This window comes from Lissotriton vulgaris, chromosome 7, assembly GCF_964263255.1.
Source record: "Lissotriton vulgaris chromosome 7, aLisVul1.2, whole genome shotgun sequence".
Classification (NCBI taxonomy): domain Eukaryota; kingdom Metazoa; phylum Chordata; class Amphibia; order Caudata; family Salamandridae; genus Lissotriton; species Lissotriton vulgaris.
In genome coordinates this window covers 1,546,512,239-1,546,540,144 of record NC_141695.1, presented here as the reverse complement: position 1 = coordinate 1,546,540,144, position 27,906 = coordinate 1,546,512,239, and the positions used below count along the sequence as shown (strand labels likewise).

The 27,906-nt window shown below is 44.7% G+C and overlaps 1 protein-coding gene across 3 annotated transcripts in view; it reads right to left on the bottom strand.

The window, feature by feature from the left end:
• Window positions 1-27,906, bottom strand: part of LOC147705978 (protein-glutamine gamma-glutamyltransferase 6-like) — a 322,464-nt gene that overhangs the window by 237,821 nt on the left and 56,737 nt on the right. The window contains exon 1 of one of the 3 annotated variants that reach the window (XM_086932439.1): window positions 5,465-5,573. The exons of the other annotated variants lie outside the window; for them this stretch is intronic. Coding sequence (XP_086788565.1) covers window positions 5,465-5,471 — 7 coding nt within the window. The 5' untranslated portion in view covers window positions 5,472-5,573. Of the gene's footprint in view, window positions 1-5,464; window positions 5,574-27,906 lie in introns of those variants that run through there. 3 annotated transcript variants of the gene reach the window in all.

The window sequence follows — 27,906 nt, the reverse complement described above, 5'->3', positions numbered from 1 at the left end:
GTATTATTTACAATGTCAATACTTTAACTCTCAAAAAGGCGAGACCTATTGCACTGCAAATGCTTGTTTTTATTCTTTCTTTATGTTTAGCTTACAGGTTTAATGAAAAAGGCAGTTTTTTTAAAGCAAATTGGGGCTTAATTGCTGAGTAGCTTTTAAAAAAAATCTCAAGTCAATTAGGCAGAGGACTGATGTACAATGACAAGCCGACTATTTGGGAGTGTTTGTCAACCATAAAATTACTCTCATAGCCTTTACACGCTTGGCAGAGAGACTGGATATTGAAGTCTTACCCGCCAACAATGTATTTCGCAGAACTGTGCACTAAATTTGCTTACAGGATTAGTCCAGTCTATTTTTATTACATGCGTGGCCCTCTCTGCTGAAACTGGTATCAAGGGTGTCAACTATAGTTGCCTGCCGGCAAGAAAAAGTGTGTCAACTTTCCCTCTACAATTTCTTGATAGATGAGTTTCTAAAGTATCGACTAACTCCTTTAAAGATTGCCAGTTTTGAGATGGTGGAGGATCACTGTTGTGAGTGGTGTTTTGTTTGCCTCATTTATTAACAGTTTTTTGAGTGCATAGCCAGTAAACCCTGAAGTTTGCACCATAGCTTTAACATTCTATGCTTTATTGCTGGGTCTTTTAGTTTACCTATTTAAGCCAGAGACAGGATGCCAATTTTGCAGTGCAATTTCTGTAGCTAACACGACATAATTCTAAATTTGTTTATCCTGTGTATTTTTTCTTATGAAAGGCGGTAGTCGTTTTTGTGCAGCACAGACCTCGAGAGAATGTGCTGCATGGCTACACACTTATAAGTTCCAAACTGCAAAACCTATTGGCTGTGCCAATGTTTTTTTTTACTTTTCTCTTCCTACTTTTATACAAGTTAAAAGGTGTTGCCATTACAAAGACTTCATAATACTTTTATCATACTCAACTATTTGTCTCTGTTTTTTGTTAATATCTAACAATGATACGATCAATCCGTGCTGTACGGAGAACAGGGCCCTAACGCATGGAACCGTGTTCCACTTTTCAAAAATAGAAGGCTGGGGGACGTGGCCAAGATGGCGAGCTGGTGAGACTTGTTTGATTCTTTTCCCTGCTCCTGATTGCCCAGTCCAGCCCAAACTGAGCGGTAACCATTTCAAGAGCAGTATTTTGAAAAGACTCTGGTGCCCTGCTGCCATCTGCACCGGAGGAGAGTGGAAAACTTTAGAAATGAAGTGATTGATTGATTGATTGACCGGCAAGACAGGTGGTGGAATAGCATGTATTCACCGGAGAAACCTCTCAGTAACTAGAGCCGTCTGCCCTATATTCTCCTCTTGTGAACACATCTGCCTCGACGTCAACAGTGAGGGCAATCCAGTATGCTCTCAACATATTATTTACCACCCACCAGGAGACAACCTAACCTTGACTGAACACCTCATGGACATGATCACAACGAACTCGGGTCAACAAAATACACAAATATTCCTTTGTGATTTCAACTTTCATTGGAATGATCACAACGACTCGGTGGTCAACAGTCTCAAAAACTTCCTCAACACCATAGACCTCACCCAAATCTGCAACAGCCCCACTCACGACGAAGGCTCTATCCTGGACACCATCATTTCCAAAGGTGACGCCACCCAACTAGACTCAATCCAACCCTGTGACTGGTCTGACCACCACATTATCACATTCTTCATCAATGAATATGTGAAACTTTGCCCAGCCCAATCCACCAAACCCAAGGCCTGGAAAAGAGACCTGAAGAAACTCAATCCCAACTCGTCACCCTCACCCAGCTACAACCTTCTCCTACCCCCCACCGGCAACAACGATGTTCAGGCTCTCACCGATCACTACCTCAAGTCAATGACCACGATAGTCAATGAAGTTGCCCCCCTTCAGTTAAAGAGAGTCTCCTCCAAAAACTCTAAACCATGGTACGACGGTCTGCTTAGCGATGATAGACGAGCTATGAGACTAGCTGAACATAATTGGAGATCTACCCCCTCAGCTATGCACCTCAAAGCACTAAAGAAAAAAAGAAACGCTTACTTTAGAAAAATCAAACGATCGAAAGCTGACTTCTTTAGCCATCAACAAGACCAAGCAAAAAACCAACCAAAAAAACTATTTTAGCTAATCAAAACTCAATCCAAGGACAAACCACAACGACTACATAACACAACCAGAACTCTACCGTCCTGTGAAGAATTCTCTACCTTCTTCAATCTAAAAACAGATAACATCAATAATGATCTCCTCATTGATCCAAGCCTATACTCCAGCCCCCTCAACAAAACACACATCAAACTAAAAAACAATGCTACTTGGTCATCCTTTCATACTTACACGGAAGAATCTATAGGCAAGATCCTTAGTACCCTAAAGCCGTCCAATCACCTCTCGCACCCTCTACCTGCAAACGCTGTTAAGGACTTTATCCCATGGCTTCTCCCGCTCTGGACCAAAATCATTAATAGTTCTTTTCAACAAGGATGCATCCCGGACTCCCTCAAAGTGGGTCAAGTATCGCCCATACTAAAGAAACCCACAGCTGACCCTACTGAATTTTATAACTATCGCCCTATCTCCAATATCCCTACCTTAGCGAAATTGTTAGAAAAATGTGATCACCTCCATTTGACAAAACACATCGAACATTTTGACCTCATCAATCGACACCAATCCAGCTTCCGTGCAGGCCACAGCACAGAATCAGCCATGACACACATAATTGATGACGCGCTTCAAATTCTTGACCATAACGGTACCTGCCTCCTCATCCTACTCGACCTTTCATCAGCTTTCGACACGGTCAAACACGAGAACTTACTCGAACTGTTGAATATCAGAATGGGTCTTTCAGGGACAGTACTCAAATGGTTCACCTCCTTCCTTCATAACCGGACTCAGAAATTCAAAATTAACAACACTATGTCCACACCCGTTCCAGTAACACTAGGTATCCCGCAAGGATCCTGCTTATCCCCAACCCTGTTGAATCTAGTCATGGAGCCACTCACCGCACTGCTTCATGCCTCTAATGTGCAATTTCACATGTATGCGGACAATTTAATTTTAATTTAATTGTGGGTTTATATAGCGCTAGGAATCGACTCCCGGAGGAGTATCTCCACGCTTCGACCGCTGGGGAACCCGTCCTGGCTCACCCTGAGAGATGGTCCCTAATGGGTATCCCTAAGGTGCGACCAAGCATCCCCGGTGGTCTGGGGGGGCCGTTGTGAAGATGAGGCAAGCTAATGCCCAGAGTTGCCGAGTGTGGTCCCTGACTGGAGTAGGCACCGAGGCGAAAATTATCGAGCCCGCTGACCATGGTCCACGACCCTGCCGCGTCGGGAATCGAACCATGGTCCCGGGCCGTCCTCTGCTTACGGGTCTGCCGCCTCTAACCAGTGAGCCACACCACGATACCCAACTCTACCTCAAACTACAATCCCCTGAAAACATCAAACTTCTCAACTCAACACTTAAGGACACACAGACATGGCTAGCAGAGAACCATCTCAAACTTAATGCTCTAAAAACTTAGGGGCAGATTTATGATAACTGGCGCATCCCCAGGGATGCGCCAGTTATTTTGCGCCGCTGCTCCGCCACCCATGGTGCGCCGCATTTACAATGCGGCGCACCATGGGGCAAAAACGGCACAGATGCGTGACGCATCTGTGCCGTAAAGGTGGCGCATTGCTGGAGTTGCGTCGCAAGCGCGACGCAGCTCCAGCAAGGCTCGGGGTGCCCCATCTTTACAATGCTGCGTCAAGACCTACGCCTGCTTCAAGCAGGCGCAGGGTTTTGACGCAGCATTGGCCTGAAAGTGACTGAGTGAAATCTTATAGATTTCACTCAGCCACTTTTGCGAGGCGCACCTGCCCCGGAACGCCCACCCTGCGGCGGAACGCCCACAAGTGGCGCAGGGCTTTACAACGTGACGCATCTGCCTAGATGCGTCACGTTGTAAATGGGTCGTAGGAATGCGCCACGTTTACACCGCTGTTGCGTGACGCAAACGTGGCGCATTCCCAACATAAATCTGCCCCAGAATTCCTCCTAATAGCACCCCCTTCCAAAATCCTCAATGCTCAGGTTTGGCTTAAACACCTCACTGCATTCAACGTCCCACCTATCATTGTAGACTCAGCAAAATCTGTAGGTATAACCCTCGACTCCAATCTTAATATGCAACACCATATCAGCAATGCAACGAAGGGAGCTAATTTCCAAATCAATACCTTGAGGAAGCTGAAACCCTTCCTCCCTGCCAACGACTTTTGGACTGCAGTCCAAGCGCTAGTTATCCCTTGGATTGTTTATGGAAGTGCTGCCCTCTGCGGCCTCCCCCTATCAACAACCGCACCATTAAGAGCCTCTATCAATGCTGCAGCGAGGCTCATCACTGGATCAAAAAAACGCTCATACATCTCTCCTGACTTAAAATCTCTGAATTGGCTACCTTACGAAGCCAGAATACACCTGAAAATCGCGTGCATTACTCATAAGGCCTTACACCACAATTCGCCCAGTTATATTGCTCAGAAATTGACAATTTCAGGAGGCTCAAGAGCCACAAGAAGCGCAGAAACTCTCCCTTTGAAACCACAAAGATTCCATAAGAAAAAAACATACAAACGTTCCTTCTCAGGATGGCTCCCAGGATCTGGAATGCCCTCCCTCCAGAAACAAGACTTATCTCATCCACTGCATCCTTCAAAAAGGAAGTCAAATCGATCCTCTTGGCTAAATTCACTTGAACATAAACTTTGGAAATACTGTTGACTGTGTATCTCTCCCTTGTATTACATTGTCTGAATCGACCACCCAATCACGTTTTGTTACCTTGCACTGTTCGCTATTTGCACTAATTGCCTTGTTAAGTTTTCTTTTTTTTGTCCTCGTTTCATATTTATGTAAAGCGCTCTGATATCTGTAAGGATCTTGTTCGCGCTATATAAAACTTTGAAAATAAAATAAATAAAATAGAGTACGAGACAATAACTGCCTTAAAAACCTCTGTAATCCAGTCCACTGTAAAAACTTTAGAACTCATCTACTGAAATTACTCGTGCCATAGTCTACATGGGTGCCAACTGCTTCTATCATTGTGCTTTTTCCAGTAGTGAAAACACCTTTCTCACCATTCTTCGTGCAATATAAAGACTCCCTTTGGAGGGCACATTTGAGTCAGTCTGGCAGCACACCAATACATTTTGACAGCACACCACTCTGCTAAGAACCGGTTATTATTTTAGCAGTAATCGGCTTTAAATGTGCTTTTTACACAGGTCAAAAACAGCCCCATGACACACAGGCAAGAGAGGATCAGGTTAAATCTTAGCATTGGAGGGACTGGGGTCCTGGTTATGGTTGTGAATCGAAGGCCCCATTGGCTCAGAGGCCCTTCGGTGATAAATGCTTCCGGGATGTCTTTTACTCACCCGTCATTGTGTCTGTCTGTCTCCAGGGAAGCGTCTCTGATGAAATTCACCGAGTGACTCCAAGTGTTTCAGTGAGAGTCAAAACACCGGCCGCGCCTTTTAATGCCACAGAGCAGAATTCAAATGAGCCCTGGCATTTCATAGCTCATACTCTGCATGTGGTTAAAAAGAGGCGGGAGTGTGTGTGGCAGGGTGGAGTCTTAAAGTGTGACCTCAAACATCCCTGTGAGTAAACGTGTAAAGGAAGGAGGACACTGCAGAGACACGCATTGCTTGCCGTGACTCATTTCTGCAAATATGCTCTAGGGGTGTGTAATCTTGGACGCTCTCACTATGTAGAAGGACATTACAACTGTGGAATGTCAAAAGGTGTAACTAAAGTCCACCATGCGCCCCTCTGCCGCACAATACAATGACCCATCATTTCCAATGCCATATACTTTATACTTATGAATGTATTTCATCTGCTTCCTAATTCGAGTTTCTAGTCTTAAATATATTTTTTATTATTTTTCAATGCCTTGTGCGTGCAATTATTTCTAGGACTATAAAGCCGTATAACATAGACGTAGTGTCACATACATTTCCAAAGAAGCATGTCCATCAGATATCTCATGTATGTAGCCTGTATAAATGCCTCCAATGTAATTGTATTGGTATGGCATGTTCTACAGATAAAAATACATGAAATCTAACAATAATAAAGACAATTAAAACAGTTCAACGATTCAAAACTGAATTAATGTATGCTCATCTCTTATTTTCTTGCAAGAAAAAACGACCTCCCATCGGTTTATTAAATAATCCCTATTTTTATTTTATAAAACACCGTACTTTTCCTACCCCCAAGCACCACAGTGTTCACTCTATTGTTCCATCACCCTGAGTTCAAACCAAACTATCCGCACTGCTCACAGACGATCCTTCAGAGGCGTTTGAGTCAAAAAGTACCAATTCATACAGGACCTTGGGCACACGCCCAGAACACTGTCCGACTCTACCTTGTTGTTTTAAGTATGATCGAAAAGGGGAATATATTTTTTCCGATTAAGGGACTCTATACCTGTTAAAATTTGGGTCTCAGGTTGGATAGGGTAGACACCTAGGCCAGGCAGAACCCACCACTCTAGCGTGGGCAAGTAAGTTACACAGCAAAGAAAACCTGTGCTCACCCTCTGGTAGCTTGGGGCAGAGCAGGCAGGCTTATCATCAGAGGCAATGTGTAAAGCATTTGCGCAATACACTTGCACTAGTAACACATTGAACACACCTCAAAAGAGACTCCACACAGGATTATATAAAAATATATAGTATATTGCACATAACTAATAGACCAAAGCGACCTTATTTATAAATACTGTGCACACTAGACAAATCAATACTCACTACCTTGGCTATGCAAGAATCAAAATGCCATACATCACAACATCAGGGCACAAAACGCAACAGTTTGGTTATAGCAGAACATATATGAATCACCATGTATCGTAAGTGCTGTGCATACCATGCTACTCCTGAAATGGTACTCATTATCCTGAATAAACAGGAATCAAAACGATATATGTCATAGTATTAGGGCATGTAATGCAGCAGATTCTGGAGTAAGAACAAGTGAATCATCACAGGTTACCATAAATGCATGGGACCCAATATATCCCCATCAACACAACGGCCCAACTATTGGGTGATGTATGGTAATCTGAAATCCCAGATAGGGCAGAGGAGTGCCTGAGTGCCTACTAGTTGCATTCCAGTAGATCCCATGGCCTTCCACTGAGGCGATTCACTGCCTCTCTGCCTCCACCCCCAGCCCACGATGCCCCCAGCCACTGCTCCGGGTAGGCTGGGGTAGGTTATCACAGTAAAAAGCAGCTGAGTAAATAAAAGGTGGCTGCCTGCGAACATGCAGGGCAGCTGCAGAGCAGTACTTTCCTCAATGCGGTTCCTCCTCAGAAGGGCCACCAATGACACTGGTGGTGATTCCTCCCCCGAGGGATAGCCGGAGTGAACCAAAGGAATCCCTCGTTGGCTGGGCAACTTGCCCGGCAGAGAAATGGCTTGGGGCTCACAGAACACACTTTTGTGCAGCACAAAGTCAGTGAGGTTGGTTGCTAGGGGTTGCCAGGCAACATGGTCCTGTCGCAGGGCTTCTCAGAAAAGGGAGCAACAGCTGTGTATTTCTGACTGCGCATCCCCACAGGCAAGAGGAGGCTCATGGCTCAGACATTCACCGGCTGTACAGCGCAAGTCCCTTCAGAGAGCCTGCCAGCTCAGAGGTTATGCTCATTTCCCTAGAGAGCCTCACTGGGAAACAGCACCCAACACCCAAAGGCTCCGCACACACATATCCTGTACACCACAGAGGATTTTACAGCACTCTACAAGTACTGGTTGAAATAATTGGGGGAAAAGTAGGCCAAATGAAGCGCTCACCAGACACTAGGAGGGAAGTGACTGTGATGGCCAGATCCAAGGCCCAAAGACCAATTCTGGGGCAGCCAGTCCCAGGAGAAAACTTGCGGGCACTAGAGCGGCGAGCAAATGGCAGTCCAGCACACAAAGAAAACCGGCTGTATGGCGGTTCCTCCTGACAGTCCAGCAGTTCCTAGTGAAGATAAAGCCAGGGAGCAGCTTGCAGCAGGGCAACTAGTAGAAAAGCAATCCAGTGAGTCCTTTATACCACCAAGCAGATAGAAAGCAGAAGAGCAGTCCAAATTAGTCTTTTGTGCAGGCAGTAGTCCTTCTGAAAGAGGTTCAGTCCCAGCTCCAAAAGGACCCAAATGGCTTTGATCTAGAGGCACTTCAATAGAAACCTTAGAAGTGCACAACTCCCCCTTTCAGCCCCAGCCCTGGCTTCAGACATCAGTAGGGTATAAATCAACCCTCTGTGAGAGAGCAGGACACAGCCTATACAAATGTAAAACCTGAACGCTCCTCTCTCTCTTAGCTCAAGAAGACTATCAGTATGCAGATGCCTCTCCTGTCACGCCCAGCCCTTCCTATGTGATGGCAGTCTTGAAATGATGCACAAGTGCAGCTGTCAACCAACACCAAACGTGGATTGGAGTCAGGCTTCATAGCACAAAGAGTCATACGCACAGAGAAATGTCCACTTTCTAAAAGTTACATTTCTACAATAGTCATAAAAGATCCATCTACACCAAGCAGGATTTATCACCACTATTTCAAACATATGAAATATGGCAGCGCTTCTCCTTTCAGATCAGGAGTTACCACTTAAGCAATAAAGTCATATGTCCTACCTTTTATTTACAAAGCACCCTGCCCACGGGGCTACCTAGTGGTGACCTACAAGTAGGAAATGGACAGTTTAAGGTTTAGCAAGTAGTTTTAAATGGCAAGTCATTGTGGCGGTAAACTGTGCAGTGGCAGACCCTAGATAAGTATAAAAGGCTACTTCTTTGAGTGGTGCAATCAGCGCTGCAGGCCCACTAGTAGCATTTAATTTAGATGTCCAGGGTATGTGGGATATCACTGTACAAGGGACCTATAAGTAAATTAAATATGCCAAACTGGAGAGAGCACATGCACTTTAGCACTGTTTTGCAGTGATAAAGTACCCAGTGTCCTTAAGCCAACAACAAGAAAGCCAGAAAAATAGGAGGAAAAGGCAAAAGGTTTTGGGATAACCTTGCAAAAAGGGCCAAGTCCAACAATACCTAAATAATACAATAAAATAATTGGCCCAAGCTTTAGAGTAGGCGATTAAGGTGGGTATGCCCTGCTGTTGGGGGTTATCTAACCATATTAGAATATATATTATATTCTCTAATTCTCATACGCTTAACAATCAAAAGATGATGTATGGAAATTATTATTCACCACAACAAAATGCTTGCTGTGTACAGTGAAACAAATCTATAAATATATACAAGGCTTGCGCTCTGACAGAAGGTAATTTATCACCCCTGTAGGTCTTTGTAAAATTGAAAAAGGCATGAAAACAAGGGTTGCCCTCTCAAAAGCAAAAAGGGTGTCTTTGAGCAGTGAGTGGAAGAGAAGGAGCAGAAGGTGACAAGGGGTGTTGACATGATGATGAATACTTTCTTGTACTATTGTTTATATTGTAGTGTGGAAGAGTGTAAAGATTTTGGCTCAGTAAAGTTGCAAATATGCTTTATTCAAATAAAACAACCCTGGCAAAATACAGGTACAGAGAGCCAGCAAACACCTTCAGCTTTTGTCTCACTTGGATCCTTCTCCACTCTACAATCCATTACTTACATCATTATAAGAAAGCCCAACTATGGAAGCCCATTCAGCTTAACATGGAATGCTAAACATGTAATTAATATGCAATCACAACACATCTCCCTCTTTTTTAATTACCAAAATAAACATACAATTAAATCTAATAGATAACAACCTAAAACTAAAACAAAACAATATTACTAAATTACTCCACTGAATATTTGCCTTATGAATGAAACGCAAATTGTCATAAAAAGAAATATAATATATTGACTCCCTTCACTGACATACAAAGTTACCAAACCTTTTTGGTTTCTTCACACTCCTTTTCAACCTCTCTCCATCACCTTCAGAAGACTACTTACCATCCAGCAACATACCCATTTCTCTTCTTTCATACAGTACACTTCCATTGTCTTCATGATTGGAACAATCCACACCACCTGATTGTGTGTTCTTCCCTCCATTTCCACCACCTAATAACCAGCTTATGTTTTTCCTGCTTTTCCTCTCTTCCTTATGCCCATCTCCCTTGACATCCTCTTCCTTATGAATTGAAAGGTGTTTCAAATGCCAAACTCTTCCCTCACTTAACAGAGCAGAATTGCAAAATACCTAGCTTTTTTTACTATAACCACATCTCCAACCGAAATATGGACGGATTCACATTTATGTTTGGTATCGTAATTTATTTTGAAAACATGCTGTGCTGACGCTAATCTATCCTTGACAACATTAGGGGACCACTTCACTTTTTGGAACTTAGAGATCCACCCCAAATTATCTCTGAAGAATGGTATACTTCTCCTCATCAACTCGAAAGGGCTATGACCTGTAGATTCACAAGGATTGCTTTTTATTTACACAACTAAGCAGGCCTGGTGTACGCCGGGCCAGCCCACTCCGCTCACGCTTACAGGGGAGGACGTAACAAGCTACATTTCCGCGATCTTCCCCACTGGCTGGGGTGTACATGGTTGCGTCCACTATCCACCACACTCAAGACACCAGCAGTGTATGTCAACATGGATACTTCTGTGGTCTGCATACTGCAGTCTGGCCAGCACATCCACGCCACACTTAGGCATTGTGTATATTCTCATTCGAGGGTCACTTGCCTCCTTTGCACATGCATGGTTCTCACCTCTCCCCACATTCTGCTATTGTGTGGCTGAGGTGCCATGCATTTGATGGCTCATGTACATGGCTAGCCCAGGTTACCACAGTAAGTTGTGCTACCGTGTCTGGTGGGTGGGCATGTTGTTTGGCATGTTGTATGTGAGTTTGTAACATGTGCATTACCAGAGTTGTGAGTTGCATGATTTTGGAGTTGGGATGTGTGGTGTGTTCATTTGGTACTTACCAACGAGCAGAGCATTTCCGTAGGTGCCATCCTGGAAGCGCTGGTTGATGATGGACTGTCGAAGATGTAGAAATCATGCACACTGCCTGGGTAGTTGGCGACAACATTGGAGAACAGTCTCCGGTGGTTCACTATTGCTTGCACATTGATGGAATGTGTGTGCTTTCTGTTGCAGTAATTGTGTGCAGTGTCAGCAGGGGGCACAAGTAGGACATGTGCGCAGTCAATTGCCCCCAACACGTGAGGGAAGCCAGCTTTGACGTAGAAGCCTTGTTTGGTCTCCAGCTGTTCCTGCGCAGTGTGGGGGAAGTGAATGTACTGGGGTACCAAGCTGATGCTGGCATCCAAGACAGTTGTGAGGAACTTTGATAGGGCTGGCTGGGAGACTCCCCCGACTCTGGCAGTTGTTGATTGGAAGGCACCTGAGGCCAACTGATGCAGTACAGCCAGCAGCTTTGTCTGTGGAGGAATGTTGGTTGTCCACTGTTTTGGTATCGTCAGCCTGTGGGCTATGATGTTCAGGATGCGGAGGATGGTTGTCCTTTTGAGCCTGTAGTGGGCAATGACATCCTCTGGTGTTAGGTCTGTGAGGCTGGTGTGTTTTCTGAAGGTTCACTGTCTTTGTCTGCGCTGCCTCTGTGGTAGTCTGTGGGGGGGTCAGGGGTCCGGGGGGTGGCGGGTCTGGGTGTGGTGGTGGTGGTGGTGGCAGTGGCAGTGGGTGTTGTGGCCCTCTTGGGGCTCCGAGCTGTATGTTCAGTAGCTCCATGGCATCTGTTGTACTTTTGGTGTGGCTCTGGGATTGGCTCCTTTTTCTGGTGCACGTTGTCGCACAACTTTACACCAGGTAAGAGCATATGTTAAATCCCTGCTGCTAACGTGCCTTATCGCATGTTTTGGGATTTCATTCCTGATCTGGCTGGTCATTGAGAATGTTGTGGAGTGGTGTTTTCATGGTTTTTGCATGGGAACGCCTACTCTGCATATCATTATTTGGCCGGGTCATCTGTGGCGATGTTTTTTGCGGCTGTTATCGCAGGTAAACTGGTGATATGGGCTGTTAGCACCAGCTTGTGAATGGGGCGATACATTTATCGCCACTTTGGCTGCAATGAAGTGCAGATAACTCGGCAATGAGTCCTTGAGAATATGCCCCACAATGTTTTGATTCAAACGTGTTTTGCATAAATTCACACAGAGCATCAGCAGCAGCATGGAGTCTGTCTTCCAGTACCATTGCACAGATGGTCAGAGGTACCCAGGACAACGGAACAAATTCTGCAGGTCAGCACTGAAGTGAATCAGCCCCATGCTGTCTACCATTCACACCACCGCCCCCGCACATGGATTGCAAAGCATTAAGAACTTGTTTTAATAATACATTATTGGAAGCACATCTGGTCACCACATTAATGGCTGGATACCATTAAAATCCATTTCTGTGCTAGATTCATGTGCCACGAAGGCACTGTTAACCGGTTACAAAAACAAACTTATTGCACTAGAAGCAAGTGAAAACAACGTTTTCTGCGCAGATTGCAATCGACAATCAGCCACCAGTTCTACTGGGTGCTCGCCTGACACCTGGACCCAGAGATACTGGCAAGTAACAAATAGTCCCTGTTAAACTCAATGCCAAGTAGCTCTCCTTCGAGGCACAGGTGAACATATCCAAGCGTTGTGCAATGTGAACTCTATCATGCATTGTTATGTTATGCCGATTTACACAGTGCACTATTACCTGGGGCGGTATCCTGGCCCTGAATAGGTGTGTGTCTAGTCAAACCTAGGCCCTAGTGGGGCTACTTGAAAAGCCAGGTCTTCAGCTTCTTGTGAAATTCAAGAAGTGATGAGACTCTTATGTGTAGCGGCATTATTGTACATAGGCAGTTACTCTATCCTGTGCATGGAGGTGTACATAAAGCAGTTATTTAATAGCATGCTGGTGAATATGTTCTTCTGTCATGCATTATGGTACATAAGCAGTTACTGTAGTTTGTGCAAGAAGAGGTACGTACATAGGCAATTATTCTAGATGCGCTAGTGTACATATTCAGTTACTCTATGGTTCAATATTGTACATATTCAGTCTTGCATTTTTGTACCTAGGCAGCTACTGTAGCCTTTGCATGAAGGGGTCAGTAGCCATTTATTGTATGATGCATTTGTGTAAATATACAGTTATTCTACCATGCATTACTGTACATAAACAGTTACTCCACTGGGCGCATGGAAGGGTACGTAGGCAGTTATTCTATGATGCACCAGTGTACATATTCAGTTATCCTGCATTATCGTATGTTGGCAGTTTGTTATCCTGTGTTAATGTACATTAGGAGTTATTGTATCCTTGTGTATTGTACATAGGCTGTTATGTCATTTACCGGGGTGAATAGCTGACATTGTTCAACATTCTGACCATCAATTGTTCTTTTTACATTTGTCACCCCTAGTGAGACAGGCATGCCCAGACGTGGGTGTCGTGCTCTCCATGCCATTGGAGTCAACCTAGCCTGGCTGATGAGGGGAGAAACCCCGAAACTGTTACCAGGATGCTTGTTTCCTGTCCAGGAAGAACCTGGCCTGGCAGTTAGGGCTGGACTGTTCCCTTGGAGGGCAGGGTCAAGACTGATTTGCATATGGCTGGGTTTAAACTGAATGGCATGGTGAGCAAAAGAACAATGGAATTAGATCTCTGCACTGGGGTCAATGTTTTACATTGTTCAACATTCTCTTCATGAAGTGTTCCTTTTGCGTTTGATATTCATAGGCAGTTATTTTATCCTGCAGGAGGGTACCTATATATTCTGTTGGGAGACATAGGCATTTAGGGTATCGTTTTTTTTTGTGCAAGTCAGCAGCTCTGGCTGTTTTGCCACATCCGCCCTGCGTTCCATAGGTATCCAGTCACATGTTGAACTTCCTGGAAAATATTCTATGACGCACCAGGGTACAAATCCCACTATCTCATTATTTTATAAAGCATTGGGAGACAAAGGCAGGCGGTTTCATGATTGAGGATACCTAAGCACTCTGGGTGGGCAACGGGGATCTATAAACAGCAGTGTAAATTCTGACCATCTATCCTACTAAAACGGTGTTATTATCTCCCAGTACACCATTTCTTCCCAAAGAGATAAAACCGAACCCACACGCTTAAAAATTGTTTCGGAAATTGCAAATCTGCTGTTGCTTCACTAAGACAGGAAGAATGTTGGCAGCAACTTTGCTCGCTCCACGGGAACCGAAAGTGACTGGCAAACACTCTTCTCAGGTCCCTCCACAATAAGTCCCTTTTTCCCAAAAAACTATAACGTTTTGCTTTTGCATCAAAAATATGGCTTCCTGCACCACCCATATATAGGTCATCCCTGACGCTCCTGTTAGGCAGGCCACAAAATTGCCAAAATTCCGGACCTGCAAATACACCGTGTCACAGGCCAAACACACTAGAACACAATGCTGATGTGAAACAACAAAAAGTTGAATCCCCCTGCTCCACAAAAAAGTGTTCCTGAATGAGTGCTAAATGACAACCCTGCAGTCTGGGCTTGAAAAAGGAGTTCCTGGCTCCCTTGGATTTCTAGAATAAAGCCTGCCTCTGAGAAGGCGCCCTCGTTAGGGCTCCCACGGAGTATTTCAAACCCAGCTCACAAGAAATAAATCTTGCCTTCCTCCCTTCGCAGTACGCAGGGCGGGACTCTTCTTTCCGCCTTTGTTGATTAAATGAGGGATTATATACAACGGGGATAGGCAAGACGACGGAAAGGGGCGACCACTTCAGCTGCCTGCCGAGTCAATCAATCAATCAATACATTTGTAGAGAGCGCTACTCACCCGCGAGGGTCTCAAGGCGCTGAAGGGAGAGGGGGGTGCTACTGCTCGAATAGCCAGGTCTTGAGGTGTTTTCTGAAGGTGAGATGGTCCTGGGTCAGTCGTAGGTGTGCGGGGAGGGAGTTCCGTGTCTTGACAGCCAGGTAGGAGAACAACCTTCCTCCGGTGGTGGCTCTGCGGATCCGTGGGACGAGGGCGAGGCTGGTGGAGCGGAACTGGCGGGTAGGAGAGTAGAACGGGAGGCAGCTGTTGAGGTATTCGGGGCCCATGTCGTGGAGAGCTTTGTGTGCGTGGGTGAGGAGCCTGACCATGATCCTCTTGCTGACGGGGAGCCAGTGCAGGTTTCTCAGGTGGGCCGATACGTGGCTGTGGCAAGGGATGTTGAGGGTGAGTCGTGCTGAGGCGTTCTGTATGCGCTGAAGTAGTTTCTGAAGTTTGGCTGTGGTTCCTGCGTAAAGGGCATTCCCGTAGTCCAGTCAGCTGGTGACGAGGGCCTACGTGACCGTCTTTCTGGTTTCTGTGGGGATCCACCGGAAGATCTTTCGGAGCATGCGCAGGGTGTTGAAGCAGGAGGATGAGATGGCGTTGACTTGTTTGGTCATTGTGAGCGAGGAGTTAAGGATGAATCCCAGGTTGGTTGCGTGGTCCATGGGTGACGGTGCGGTGCCCACGGACGGTGAGTTTCATGTCTATTTTTAGCGAGAAGGGGCTGCCTTTTGGGGGGTGGAGTTGGGGGGATTGGCTTTCAAAAGCAAAAACCACTTGTTTGTATTATTGTGTGCAGAACCCTGCTTTTAGTATCATAACCGTTGGGTTTTTTCTGTTTGCGTTTTTTTGTTATTTTAGGATGTTAGGAAAATATGTTTTAACGGCACTGTTTTAAAAAGCACCATTTTACTTAAAGCTAATTTTATTATCAATGTATTTAGAGGTTGGCTTCTGACTGCAGCGCCCTTAAAAAAAAGCATTTGCAATGCAATAGGACTTGCATTTATGTGAGACCTATTGCATTGGAAACAGCAGTGCGGGTGGCAAGAAGGCACGAACGGGAGGATGGGGCCGGTGGGGCGAGAAGTCACAGACTGCGGGAGGGGGTGGAGGGGAGACAGGGAAGAAATTAGTGTTCAGAGTAAGGGGGCCAGTAGCCATGAAAGGATACAAATGAGGACATGGCTGTCATGAGGAAGGACTAACAAGCCTAAAACCAATCGGAAGGCAGAATTTAGGACCTATGCCAATGAAAAAGATGGGCGGAGAGTGGGCAGAGCATCCAGGAAGCCTCCACACTATACTGAATACTGCATGTCTCGCACAGCGAGCAGCGCATGCGCTGCAATACTAGGCTCGACCTAAAAATGGTCAAACAGCACTATGCGATATTTCCAATCTCCTTACCCAAGCATAGGTTCTGTAATATCCATGCCAATTCTTTCCCAAGGCATATTTTAACTACTTATGGGGCATAAAGGTGGCCTCAGGGCTACTTGTGTCTTGTGAATAATTACAACTAACACATTCTCTAACTTTCCTTTCAATTGCTAAATCCATAACTGGCAACCAATTCAACAATTTCATCCAACCTTTAGTTTTAGCAATATCCAAATGACCTTCATGACAAATATACAAAAACGTCCCTTCTGGTCAACCAACTCTACAATTTCTCATAACTTTACTTTCCACCTCAGAAAGCTCATTCCTGACTTCCCAAGAGCACTTTTCTCAGGCCATCCTTGACTAATCCAGCTTATCAACTCTTTTAATAAGCAATCCTCCTCTTGAGCTTCTGACCACTCCTTAGTAGAAATATACTCATCATTCACCTCAGCCACACACAGTTTCTCACATTTATCCATAGGTGCTTGTTTCAAAGGTATTAGCATCCTGCTAAAAAAAATTGGCATCTCTGTATTCACCCCAGTACATATTGCACCCCATAGTTATAGTCCAGCAATTTTATAGACAAACGCACTAAACGGGGAGAAGAATTGTACAATTCTAGTGAGGATTTTTGTCAAGGGCTTATGATCACTTCTCAATGTAGCAAGTAAACCCCAAAGGTATTGCCTAAATAATTCCCAACCCCAAACACAGGCAAGTGCTTCATGCTCTATCTCAGCATTTTTCTATTCCGTTGGTGTTAGAGAGCGTGAGGCAAAGGTCATAACATTCTGTTGCCCAGATCTGTTGTCCATTTGTGTAAAAACTGTTCCTATGCCTTTTCCACTTCCATCTGTGGTAACTATGCTTCTAAGTTTGAGGTCAAACGCACATAAAAGAGGAGCATGGCAAATATTCATCTTTACTTCCTCAAATGCATCCTGACACTAACTAGTCCACTCGAACTTGTTCTTATGTTTTAGAAATTGACCAATGTAGCATGTTTTACTCAAAAGACTTCTCCATAAATTTCGAGTAACATTTCTGTAGACCTAAAATTTTCCTTACAGCATCCCTACTCTTCGGGAAGGAGCCTTCACTATAGCATCAACACAACTGTTTTGGGTTTTATTCCTTATCTGCTTACCACATGGCACAAGTATGTTACCTCCTTCTTTGAAAAATGGCATTTCCCATATTGAGCAGTAATAACATTTTCATTCAAAATACTCAAAACGTGCTCCAAGTTTCTGATCATGATCGTCATTGGTGTCCTTGGTTGTCCCCATCACTAGTGAGTGATCTTGAAAAAAGATGACATTCTCCACCCCATACATTAACCTTTGAAACATAGCCACTGCAGTTCTAAAAGGTACCCTGACAAATTGGAAACACCCAAAATATCTTCTAAATGCAGTAAGTCTCTTACTCGAGAGGTGTAGTGGAACCAGGTGGTAGGCAGAATTAAGGTCCAATTGTGAATCATTCAATGTTTTTAGTCAAGGACAATAATTTGTTTAAGGAAACTAGTCAACCAAAATATTTCTACTACAATCCCTTAGGTCCACACATAATCCAATCTTCCCATTAGCACATTGTGCCACCGCAAGTGGGGCAACCCAATCAGAGGACTCTATTGGTTCAATTACCTTATTAGACAGTAATTTAAGAGTTGCTTGGGGGTGGATGGGGAGAGTAGTAGAAAGCAATGTCTTTTCATTTTGAGAATTGTCAGAGGACGGGAGGATTCTCATAAGGGGAGCAGGGAGGGGTAGTAGATTTCCAGCAATTTTCTTCTTTTTATTTACTTTTGACGGTGCTGGTGAAGGACTGCAAGAAGGTATTGGGTGGTTGGAAAGACTTCAGGGACTTCTAAAGAGAACTGAACAAATGGTTGTAGTCATAGACATGCTGTACATGACTACAAATAACTCCTCTTCCTCTATGCTGCTGATCTGTGCAGTGGTGGACAACAGAGACACGTCTATAACTTTATACGTGGTGTATTGCCTCCGTGGGAACGCATTATACTGTTCCGGGGATTAAACTCCATTATTTTCACTGAAGTGACATTTAGGTAGTGAGATGCAGTAGTGTGATACATATCTTGTTTTCAATTATATGACCTCAGTGCAGAGAGGCAGCCTCTTCCACCACATCGCCAGCATCTACAGAGATCTGATAGAAGAAGTGGAAACATGCATGTAGAAACCCAAAGGAAACAGTGGATTGTGATAATTAGAACCTCTCTGTCCTTCTGCCTTTATAGTGGGGTGATAGCTGAAGGTCAACACTACAGCAGCAGGTGATACCAAGGCACCACCCCTACCTGCTCTCTCCCGGAGCTTTTTTTAAGGAAAAGAGGGAGTGATGGAAGGTCACAGTGAAGTAGAAGAGAATTGCAGAATGCCACGTATATTTCTGATTAGATGGAAAGGGAGATGTAGCCTACATATGTCGGGAAGGATGATTCTCACTATGATCTATGACCCTGTGTTTTGGGAGGTAGTGGGCAAAACATGAGCAGGGCATGTGTCAGTATGATCATGTTTTAAGTTTTGAGGTTTGATGGAACCACATAGACAACTCAATGATGTTACTTCTTGATTTTAAAAGTACCAGTTATTAACCACTAGCTAAATTGTCATCCATAAAGCTTGGCCACAGCATATGTGATTTTGACATTCTTGCAAATGGAATATTTAAATGTTTTTGCTGTAACATCAGATTTTTTTAACTCAACATTTAAGATGTTATGGCAATGCTGTAAGTATAATTGTCTTGCTGTGGCTTCTGTTTATGTCCTAAAGGTAGCAGATCACCTCAGCTCCACAGTTGACTTCTTATTTATGCTGTATTTACATGTGGCACATTTAACTCTAAGGAGCGAGGCAGAGAACCAGTCCAGTAGGTGCATCTGGCTGTGGTGGGGTGACTGCAGGGCTTATAGGGAAAGCAGGAAATATCTGAAGAACTTTGAGAAGCACCAGGCCCTGAACAAATTACCCCTGCATGAACTCTTAGGGCCTGATTCACAAAGTCCCCTGCCATTTTACCGAGGTCAGTGAGTCTTATTTTATCAGTCTCAGAAGTATAAACGGCTGAGTCAGTCATGCCTTCCTTGTAGTTGATACTGCGCTCCATCACACCTGTCCAGTGTGCTTGAATGCACTTTGGGGCTCTACAAAATCCATTCCAGTGTGATCTTTGCTTATTTAGATGATTTACACATGACTATCAAGCCACCTAACTGCCACCTCAGAGTACTACTAAATGCTGCAAAAGAAGATACTAGAAAAAGACCCATGATCCAGGGATTGAACATTAAAGTACATACACTCAGACAGGATCTCATTCTCAAGGCATTAATTCCCAGAAAATCAGGAGCGCCATTTAGCCTACAAACACTCATGAATGCCCAAGTACCTCAGGTAGGTTAGCAGGATGAGCCTGGCGACCATTTCAGCTGAAGGGGGAAATGGTGCAGGCTTTCCCTGCATAATGCAGTGCCATGAATCTGGTAACTTGGCACTGCTGAAATACTGCTGGCAACATATGTGGTCATGACTCCTTTAGGTGATGATGATGATGATGATGACGATAAAGGCCACCATACATCTGAAGGTTTTTGACCAGGGGTGGTAAGAACGTGTGTTGCCACAGAATAGTATTTATGGTAGTATCTTGTGAAAAATGAGAGAAAGCAAAATGATAACGTGAGGTGAGAGAAAGGGATGTTAATGGGGAGAAATTAGAAACAAGGGTTTGTAGGAGCATCCAGGGATGTGCCTGTGAGATAGATGAAACAGAGACACAAATGATACTAGTGTGTGTTTGCGTGGTAGTACAGGTCATGTGCAAGTTTTGGGATGTTTTGTGTAGATTTTAAAAAATGGAAATATAAGAAATCAGCACAAGAAAGCAAGATGAAGGAGTTCGAAAGAGATGTAAAGACTAGAAACTATGGCATGGTAAGGCAGGGTTGGACTGGGCTACGGGGCAATCAGGCAGTGCAACTGATTAGTGTATTAGATGTTTTTTTAGCAGTTTCTGGGACTGTGTAATGGCCAGGTGAGTGGGTTTCGACTGTTGATTTCTATGAGATTACAATAAACATTGCCTGCAGTGAACACAAATGCATGCAGTAGCCAGTACCTTGAAAAATACACATTCAGCATGTCTTTAAAAGTTCAAAACTGCCCTAATTTGCAAATGTGAGCCACTTCTTTTTAGCTACCTGGGTTGCCATCTGGTTTGCTAAAGGGGTCCACTTTTATACTGGTGCCAACGCCTATTTTTTGGCCCAGTCCGACCATGTGGCAATGGCAGGGACCCGATCGCACTCTCCCCTTCTGAACACCATCAACCGGGCCCCACAATAGATGAAATAATCCATGAAGAGGAACAATAAATGGGACATATAAGAGATTGTGTAGCAACAGTGTGGCACGGAGCATCATGGGATAAGTTTAGAATTTGGGAATGTTGCTGATGGATAAGTTACTTACAGTCGGTAACGCCTTATCTGGTACAGACATGATCTAGTCGTAGATTCTGAACCTTTGAATTTCCCAGGCGTCACACTGGATCCGGAAGATTTTTCTTTGAACGATACCCTTGCACGCCAGTAGGTGGCGTAGCTCGGCTCCATGTGACGGTATTGGCGTCATCTCCGCTATGTGATGTCCATGTCACCTATATAGGCACCATCTCTGCATGCTGATGTCAGTTACTTTTCACATCTTTCCATGCCAGAAGCTCAAAATCATGATCGCACTGCCACGGGTGTGTTTCTGAACAATTAGGGACCTGAAAGAAGGTCAGCCCTGACCCTAAACACCTGTCTGCAATGCACAAAGGATGGGTGGGTCCATAAGGAATCTGCGGGCAGATCATGTTTCTAGCAGATAAGGCGTTACCGAAAATAAGCAAATTGTCCATCTGATAGCGACATCTAGCCACAGATTCCTTACCTTTGAATAGATACCCAATGAATACCATGCACAGAGGAGAGACTGTGGGCAAGGTTAGACAAGAAAGTCCTGCAGGAAAGTGCGACCAAAAAGGCAGTCTCTTTGGGCTTGACTGTCTAAGCAGTATTGTTTGGTAAACATGTGCAGGGATGCCCACGTTGCTGCTTGACATATGTTAAGGACTCGTGTGCCACATTGCACAGCCGTGGTAGCAGCCTTAGCTCTGGTGGAATGAGCCCTTAAGAATTCAGGAGGCAGCTTATTGTCCAGAGCGCATAAAAATAGAGATGCAGAGGATGCCCCATGGCGATATAGTTCTCCTCTGCATTGCAAAGCCTTTCTTTCATCCAACGTACCCTGTGAAGAGTTGGTCTTCCACCCGGAACTCTTTAGTGCCATCAAAGTAGAACGACAACGGTCTTTTTTGGTCCAGACGGAGGAGTCACTACTCTTCTTTAGAGGAGTGGGTAAGGTGACAGACTGCCCCACGAGGAATGGTGCTACTACTTTCGGTAAGAAAGGGGCCCTAGTACAAAACACCAACTTATCAGGGACGATGGTCAGGTAAGGAGGCTTGCATGGCAGAGCCTGCAATTCGCCCATCCTCCTGGAAGAAGTTATTGCCCCTAAAAAGGCTGTTTTAATGGTAAGCAGCTCGAGGGGGCAGTTATGCAGAGGTTCGAATGGAGCACACATGAGGAAGGTAAGAACCAAATTAAGGACCCACCAAGGTATGATCAAAGTGGCAGGTGGACACATATGTACAAGCCCTTTAAGAAATCTATTTACAATAGAGGATTTTAATAAAGAAGGTTGGTCTGGCAGCCTCAAAAAGACAGACAGGGTAGAAAAGTTCCCTTTGAGAGTGGCCAGAGCAGAATACTGGTGGACAAGGGTGAAAATAAAGAGAAGGACTTGAGAGAGGGAAGCAGAAAGAAGATCAATAGGTATTTTGGTACAATATTGTATTTATGCCACCAGCAGGCACACAAGGTCTTGGTAGAGGGACGCCTGGCTGCCAAAATAATATTACAGACTTCGGAAGCAAGGTCGAATGCTATTAACTGCCACCACTCAATCTACACACAAGAAGGTGTAGAGTTGACAATTTGGGATGGAGGACCCTCCCTTGCTGCTGTGACAGAAGATCCTTTAGAAGGGGCAGCCTGATCGGAGGCCCACTGCTCAGTTGGAGATGCTCAGAATACCAAACTCTCTGTGCCTAGTCCTTAGCCTCAAGAATGGCTTGCAGCCCATCGCTCCTGGTCTTCTTGAGCACACTGGGCAGGAGTGGTATTGACGGAAAGGTGTACAGGAGGCTTGAGCTCGACTTGATCCAAAAAGCACCCCCTGAGCAAGAGCTGCCATGGCAACTCCAGCACGCAAAACTGCTGACAATGCACATTCTCTGCAGAGCCGAACAGATCTAACCAAGGACCAACCCACTGCTGAAAGAGATCTCCGGATGAAGATGGAATTCGTGATCCGCTAGGCATCGATGGCTGAGTTTGTCCGGCCTGCTGTTCAGAGAACCTGCCAGGTGTAGAACCACCAGGGATATGCCCTGCTATTCCAGACACGTCCAGAGACGCATTACATTTTGACAAAACATCCAAAACCCCACACGCCCTGTTTGTTGCAGTGCCACATGGCGGTGTTATTGTCAGTGAACACTTGAACCAGTTTTCCCTTGATTGAAGAAAGAATGGCTTTCAACGCCAAGCGAATCGCTCGGAACTCCAACAAGTTGATGTGAAGTACGGATTCCGCTGGAGACCAGAGTCCGCTAATCTCCACCTCTTCCAGATGGCCGCCCAGTCCCAGGAGTGACGCATATGTCACTACTGTGTGATCTGGTTGGGAAAGGAAGAGGGGTCTGCTTGTGACTGAATAGGGGACTGTTGCCCACCACCGCAGGTTGTGTGCAATTCTGGAGTATTGCTGGCACGGCTGAAATCCCCTTTCGTAGCCACAGACGCAAGACTGGGGGTGAGTGACCACTGAGAGTCCAACAACTGGGCCGTAGTCCGGGTTTCTTTAAAGTGCTCCAGTGTCATGTCTGCCTTGTCTCCTAAGAGACAGGTGCCGTCAAAGGGCTTGTCCATGAGAGAGGTTTGGACATCCCCCGAAAAGCCAGAAGTCTTTAACAAGGTGTGGCGTCCTACAGCCACCATTGTGGAAATTACTCTACCCAGTGAGTGTCAAGCTCCAACGGATGGAAAACTTTGCTGTATCTCTCCCGTCTGACACAGCTTGGGAGATGTTGGACCGGGCCACCTCCGGGACCTGTGGCAAAACGTGTGCTCAATAAGCATGCGGTCTTCTCTGCCCGCAGTGCAAGGCTGGAGGAAGAAAAAGCATTTGCAATGCAATATGTCTCATATTTGTGCAAGTTAGAGATATTGGTGTTGTCCCTAACATGAACAAGAAAAAAATAATTGTGTTTTTCAGAAGAACGGGCAGTTTTCAGTCCATGGGCAAGGTAGAGACACTAGATGCCAACATTTACTGCATTAAAGTGCTTCAATTAATGCAATAAGTATCCACCATTAGTTTGTCTCAACCCAATATATAAAACGAAAACTGTTAACTTCATTAACGTTAAAGAGGATTTCTTAGCATGGGTTGCACGAGGGAATTGTGGGAGAGCGCTGATGGCACGGGATATGAAGTCACTGAAAATAACAGGCAGTGCATGGCCCTCATGGTTATTGTTAGAAATTGGGTTTCTGGTTGGCAGAGGTATGCACCCTGCACCCTGTCAAAGCAGGAACCACAATCCTGGTCAGGGTAAGTCACAAACAACTATAAATTAACCTGTGCTCACCCCCTGGTATCTTGGCACAGAGCAGTCCGTCTTAACTTAGGAGTCAATGTGTAAAGTATTTGTGCAACACTTCAAACAGAAAAAAGGGTGAAAACACCATAAAACACATAACACATCTGGTTAGAAAAATAGACCTTAATTCAATGAGCAAAACCAGACCAAAATGACAAATCCAATATGTAGAACCTGAGTTATGAATTTCTAAAGAATAAGCAAATTTAGAATAAAGCACCAACCGGGGCTATCTGGTGAGCTAGAGCAGATCAAATCCCTAAAGTTCAGGATGACTGCGATGGAGTGCGAGTCGGATACAGGGATCAGCCTTGTTCTGCTGCAAAGTACCTTAGTTGCGTCATCAACGAAGCTGAGAAGCAATAAGCAATGAGACGATGCGTCATCGAACAACAGGATGAAGGCGATGCATCGGCTACCCGGTATGCAATGTCGAAGATACGTTGGAAATGGGAGCAAATGTAAGTCCTGGGGAGTATATTGTTCCTCCTCATAAGATTGCATGGCAACACCTATGCACATGTGCAATGGGATGCTTATGGTCAAACTCAAGCCACGCAGTCGGCGATGCAATGTTGACGATCCTCAAAACAGCAGCAATGCGTCCTCGTCGATGAAGATGTGAAGGTTCTAAACAGCACAACAGCGTCATTGTGTGGATTTTTCCTGGAGCAGCAGTTTATATCTACTTCCAAGGGTCCAGGGCTGGGTTGGAATAACTTGGCAGGGCAAGACTCACAGATGGCAGAGTCCAGGTGCTATAGCATGGGGAGTTAGAAGTCCTTGATGTTCCTGAGACTTCAGAACTGGAGGCAAGCCCTTGAAATCACTCTGTGTTCAAGTGCATGTATAAAAATGCACCGCTGCTTTTGCAGAAGCGTCCTGGAGCTCATAGCAGGGACTGAAAACATGCTGGTTCATCAAGGACTAATGTTGACTAAAACAGCAGGTTTTTAGCTCCTCTTTTTGAAGCATGTCATACTCAGCCATGCAGAGATTAAGCATTGAGGTGTTTCAAAGCTTTACCGTAAGTTCACTGAAAGAGCTAGCTCTGCGCTGGCCTTTAGAATAGATGGGAATTTGCAGGAACCAAAGTTTTTTGGACCTTGGCATTCTCTCTTGCTTGTACACAGGTAGAGAGGGCCCTTGCCTTTGTGGGCTCTGATGACCAGGACGAGGGCCTTAAATTTAATCTATTCCACCACTGGGAGCAAGTGATGCAAGTCCAGTCCTTCTCAAACAGGCAAGGAGAGCAACAGGCATGTCAGCACAGCCAGAAAGCAGTTCTTCCAGAACAGCAGTCCAGCAGGATAGCATTCCTTCATCAGCACAGCAGTCCTTCTTCTTGACAGAGTATCCACAGGTCCAGAAGTGTACTGAAATGGTAGGGTCAAAAGTCCAGTTTTCTACCCAGTGGTGCCTTTGAAGTGGGGGGGGGCTTCAAGGGGGAAGGGGGGCTTTGCAGTGCACAGAAATAGTCCCTTCCTGCCCTGGCTCCAGACATGGGGTTAAACAGTACTTTGTGTGGGGACAGGACACAGCATATTCAGGTGTAAGTGCAAAGTTGTGGCCAGCTCCTTCCTCCAATCCTGCCAAGGATTACCCATCAGGATGGGGAAGCTCCCTCTGTGTGTGGCTGTCTAGAGGGAATCCACAATGCCAAGCTGTCACCCACCCCAGATGTGTATTGGCAGGGTGAAGAGCAAAAAAATGCCATCTTTCAAATAGTGAAATACCACGGGGTTAGACCCTTAACTTCAACACCCTGGGCCTCTATTGAAAGTCAAAACATCTGGAAAAGGTGGTTGGTTCTAATTCAAAACATTTTACCTAAGACCCAGTTAGTCAATACACTAGACCTATGTGTTCATGTACCAAAAATGTTTTTGTTAATGTTGAAAAGTAGTAGGATTATTTACATGTCACGTTTTCAAGGTTGCACTATTATCACTGATTTATTAGATTAATGTGCTTTGTGTTAAAGAAGTGTGGTTTTCCTTTTGAAGACTTGTTAAATGGATTTTCCATTTTTAATGAATGGTGATATGAACACATAGGTGTATTAACTAACTGGGTCAGCAGTAAAATGTAATTAACCAGAACCAACCACCTAATCTTTCTAAAAGTGGCATTTTTAGAATTGGAATGACTTTACCATTAAGGAGGATTTATCATTACAATTTCATAGGTACTAAACATGACAGCTCTATCTCCTTACAATTGGGAATTACAGTTTATTAGATGTAACACGGAATCCCCAATGTTAACCTAAGGGAGGACTAGGCCTCATAGCAGCGATAAACGAATTTGGGTGGTTTTCACTACCAGGACCTGTACAACTTAAAAAGTATGGCATACCTTTAAATTATACAGCACCCTGCCCTATGGCCTACCTTGGGCCTACCTTAGGGGTGACTTACTAAAAAGAATGTTTAAATGCAAAGTCGACATGGCAGTGTACACTGCACACACAGGCTTTGCAGTAGGTGGACTGAGCTATGTTTTAAAGGGCTAATTGTGTGGGTGGCACATCAGTGCTTCAGGCCCCCCAACAACAATTAATTTACATGCCTTAGGCACATTTAGTGCACTTTACTAGAGACTTATAAGTAAATTAAATATGCCAATTGTCGAAACGTCAATGAAGCCATGTTTAGGGAGAACGCACATGCACTTTAGCACTTGTAAGCAGTGGTAAAATGCCCAGAGTCCAAGAATAAACAAAATCAAGATCAGCAAAATTGTAGGCAATGAGCAAAACTTTTGGAGGAAGACCTCCCTAAGGCTGACAGGTCTAAAAGTTATGCTGAGAAAGAGGGCGTTATTTAAGGCACAGGAATATTCTTGGGGATCCCAATGCTCTTATGGAACATTAATGGCCAGTCAATATCATAAGTTATTGATCATAATCTGACTTAAGTATGAGAAATGCAGGGGTGTAGTTTGATGGTACTAATGGTTAACCATATAATTTTCCGATGATAAAAGACTATAAGGGATAGAATACTCAGACTGCACAAAGCAAAACTTATTGCTGCTATAAAAATCTTCCTCAAATAAAGTAATGTGAGAAGCAAGATTGTGAAAATAGTCACCTTTGAGAATGTGTCCAATTCTATGCCTTATGTGATCATGACACCAGGCTACAGTGAACCCACAGGTGTAGGTGGGTTCGAGGAAATACTTAATAATGCACACAAAGTAATCTGTAGAGTCCATGCCTAACTCTTATCTGCCATTCATTTAAGGTAACGATATACTGGCAAGCAAGTACAATTTGATTTACAGCTTTTACACAATCCACCCATCTTTACTCTGTGAATCCAAGACCCTGAAATCCGATCAATGTCCAGGATAAGATCCCACCTCCATGAGGTTCTCTACCAGTGTAAGTGTAGTTGCATTTATATATTGCTTACTACCCATGACAAGGTGTTGGAGCGCTTCACGCTGGGTAGCATGCTGCTCCAGAACCCAAGGTTAATGTCAGTCAGTGCAATTGGTTATTGTCAGTTATTGGAATTCATTTTTTGTGCTCTGCAAACCATTACATGCATTCAATCCAGTTTGTTTGCGATTACATTAATATGAGTTAGTTCAAGTGAGGTCATTAGTAAGGGGTTATGTGAATTCATGCACCAGGTTGGTGGGGTGAGTATATGCTCTTGAAGAGATTAAGTATTGTTATGTTGTAGGGGTGTGACTTTCAGTGAGACCCACTGTGATGTTTTCGTTGCTCGCCTGGTCTTTAATCATTGCTCCCCCCAGTACCTCAACCAGCCTTCGCCCGTCTCTGTCCCCTCCCATCCACCTGGTCCTTTTCCCTGCTTACTTCCCAAGGCAGCTG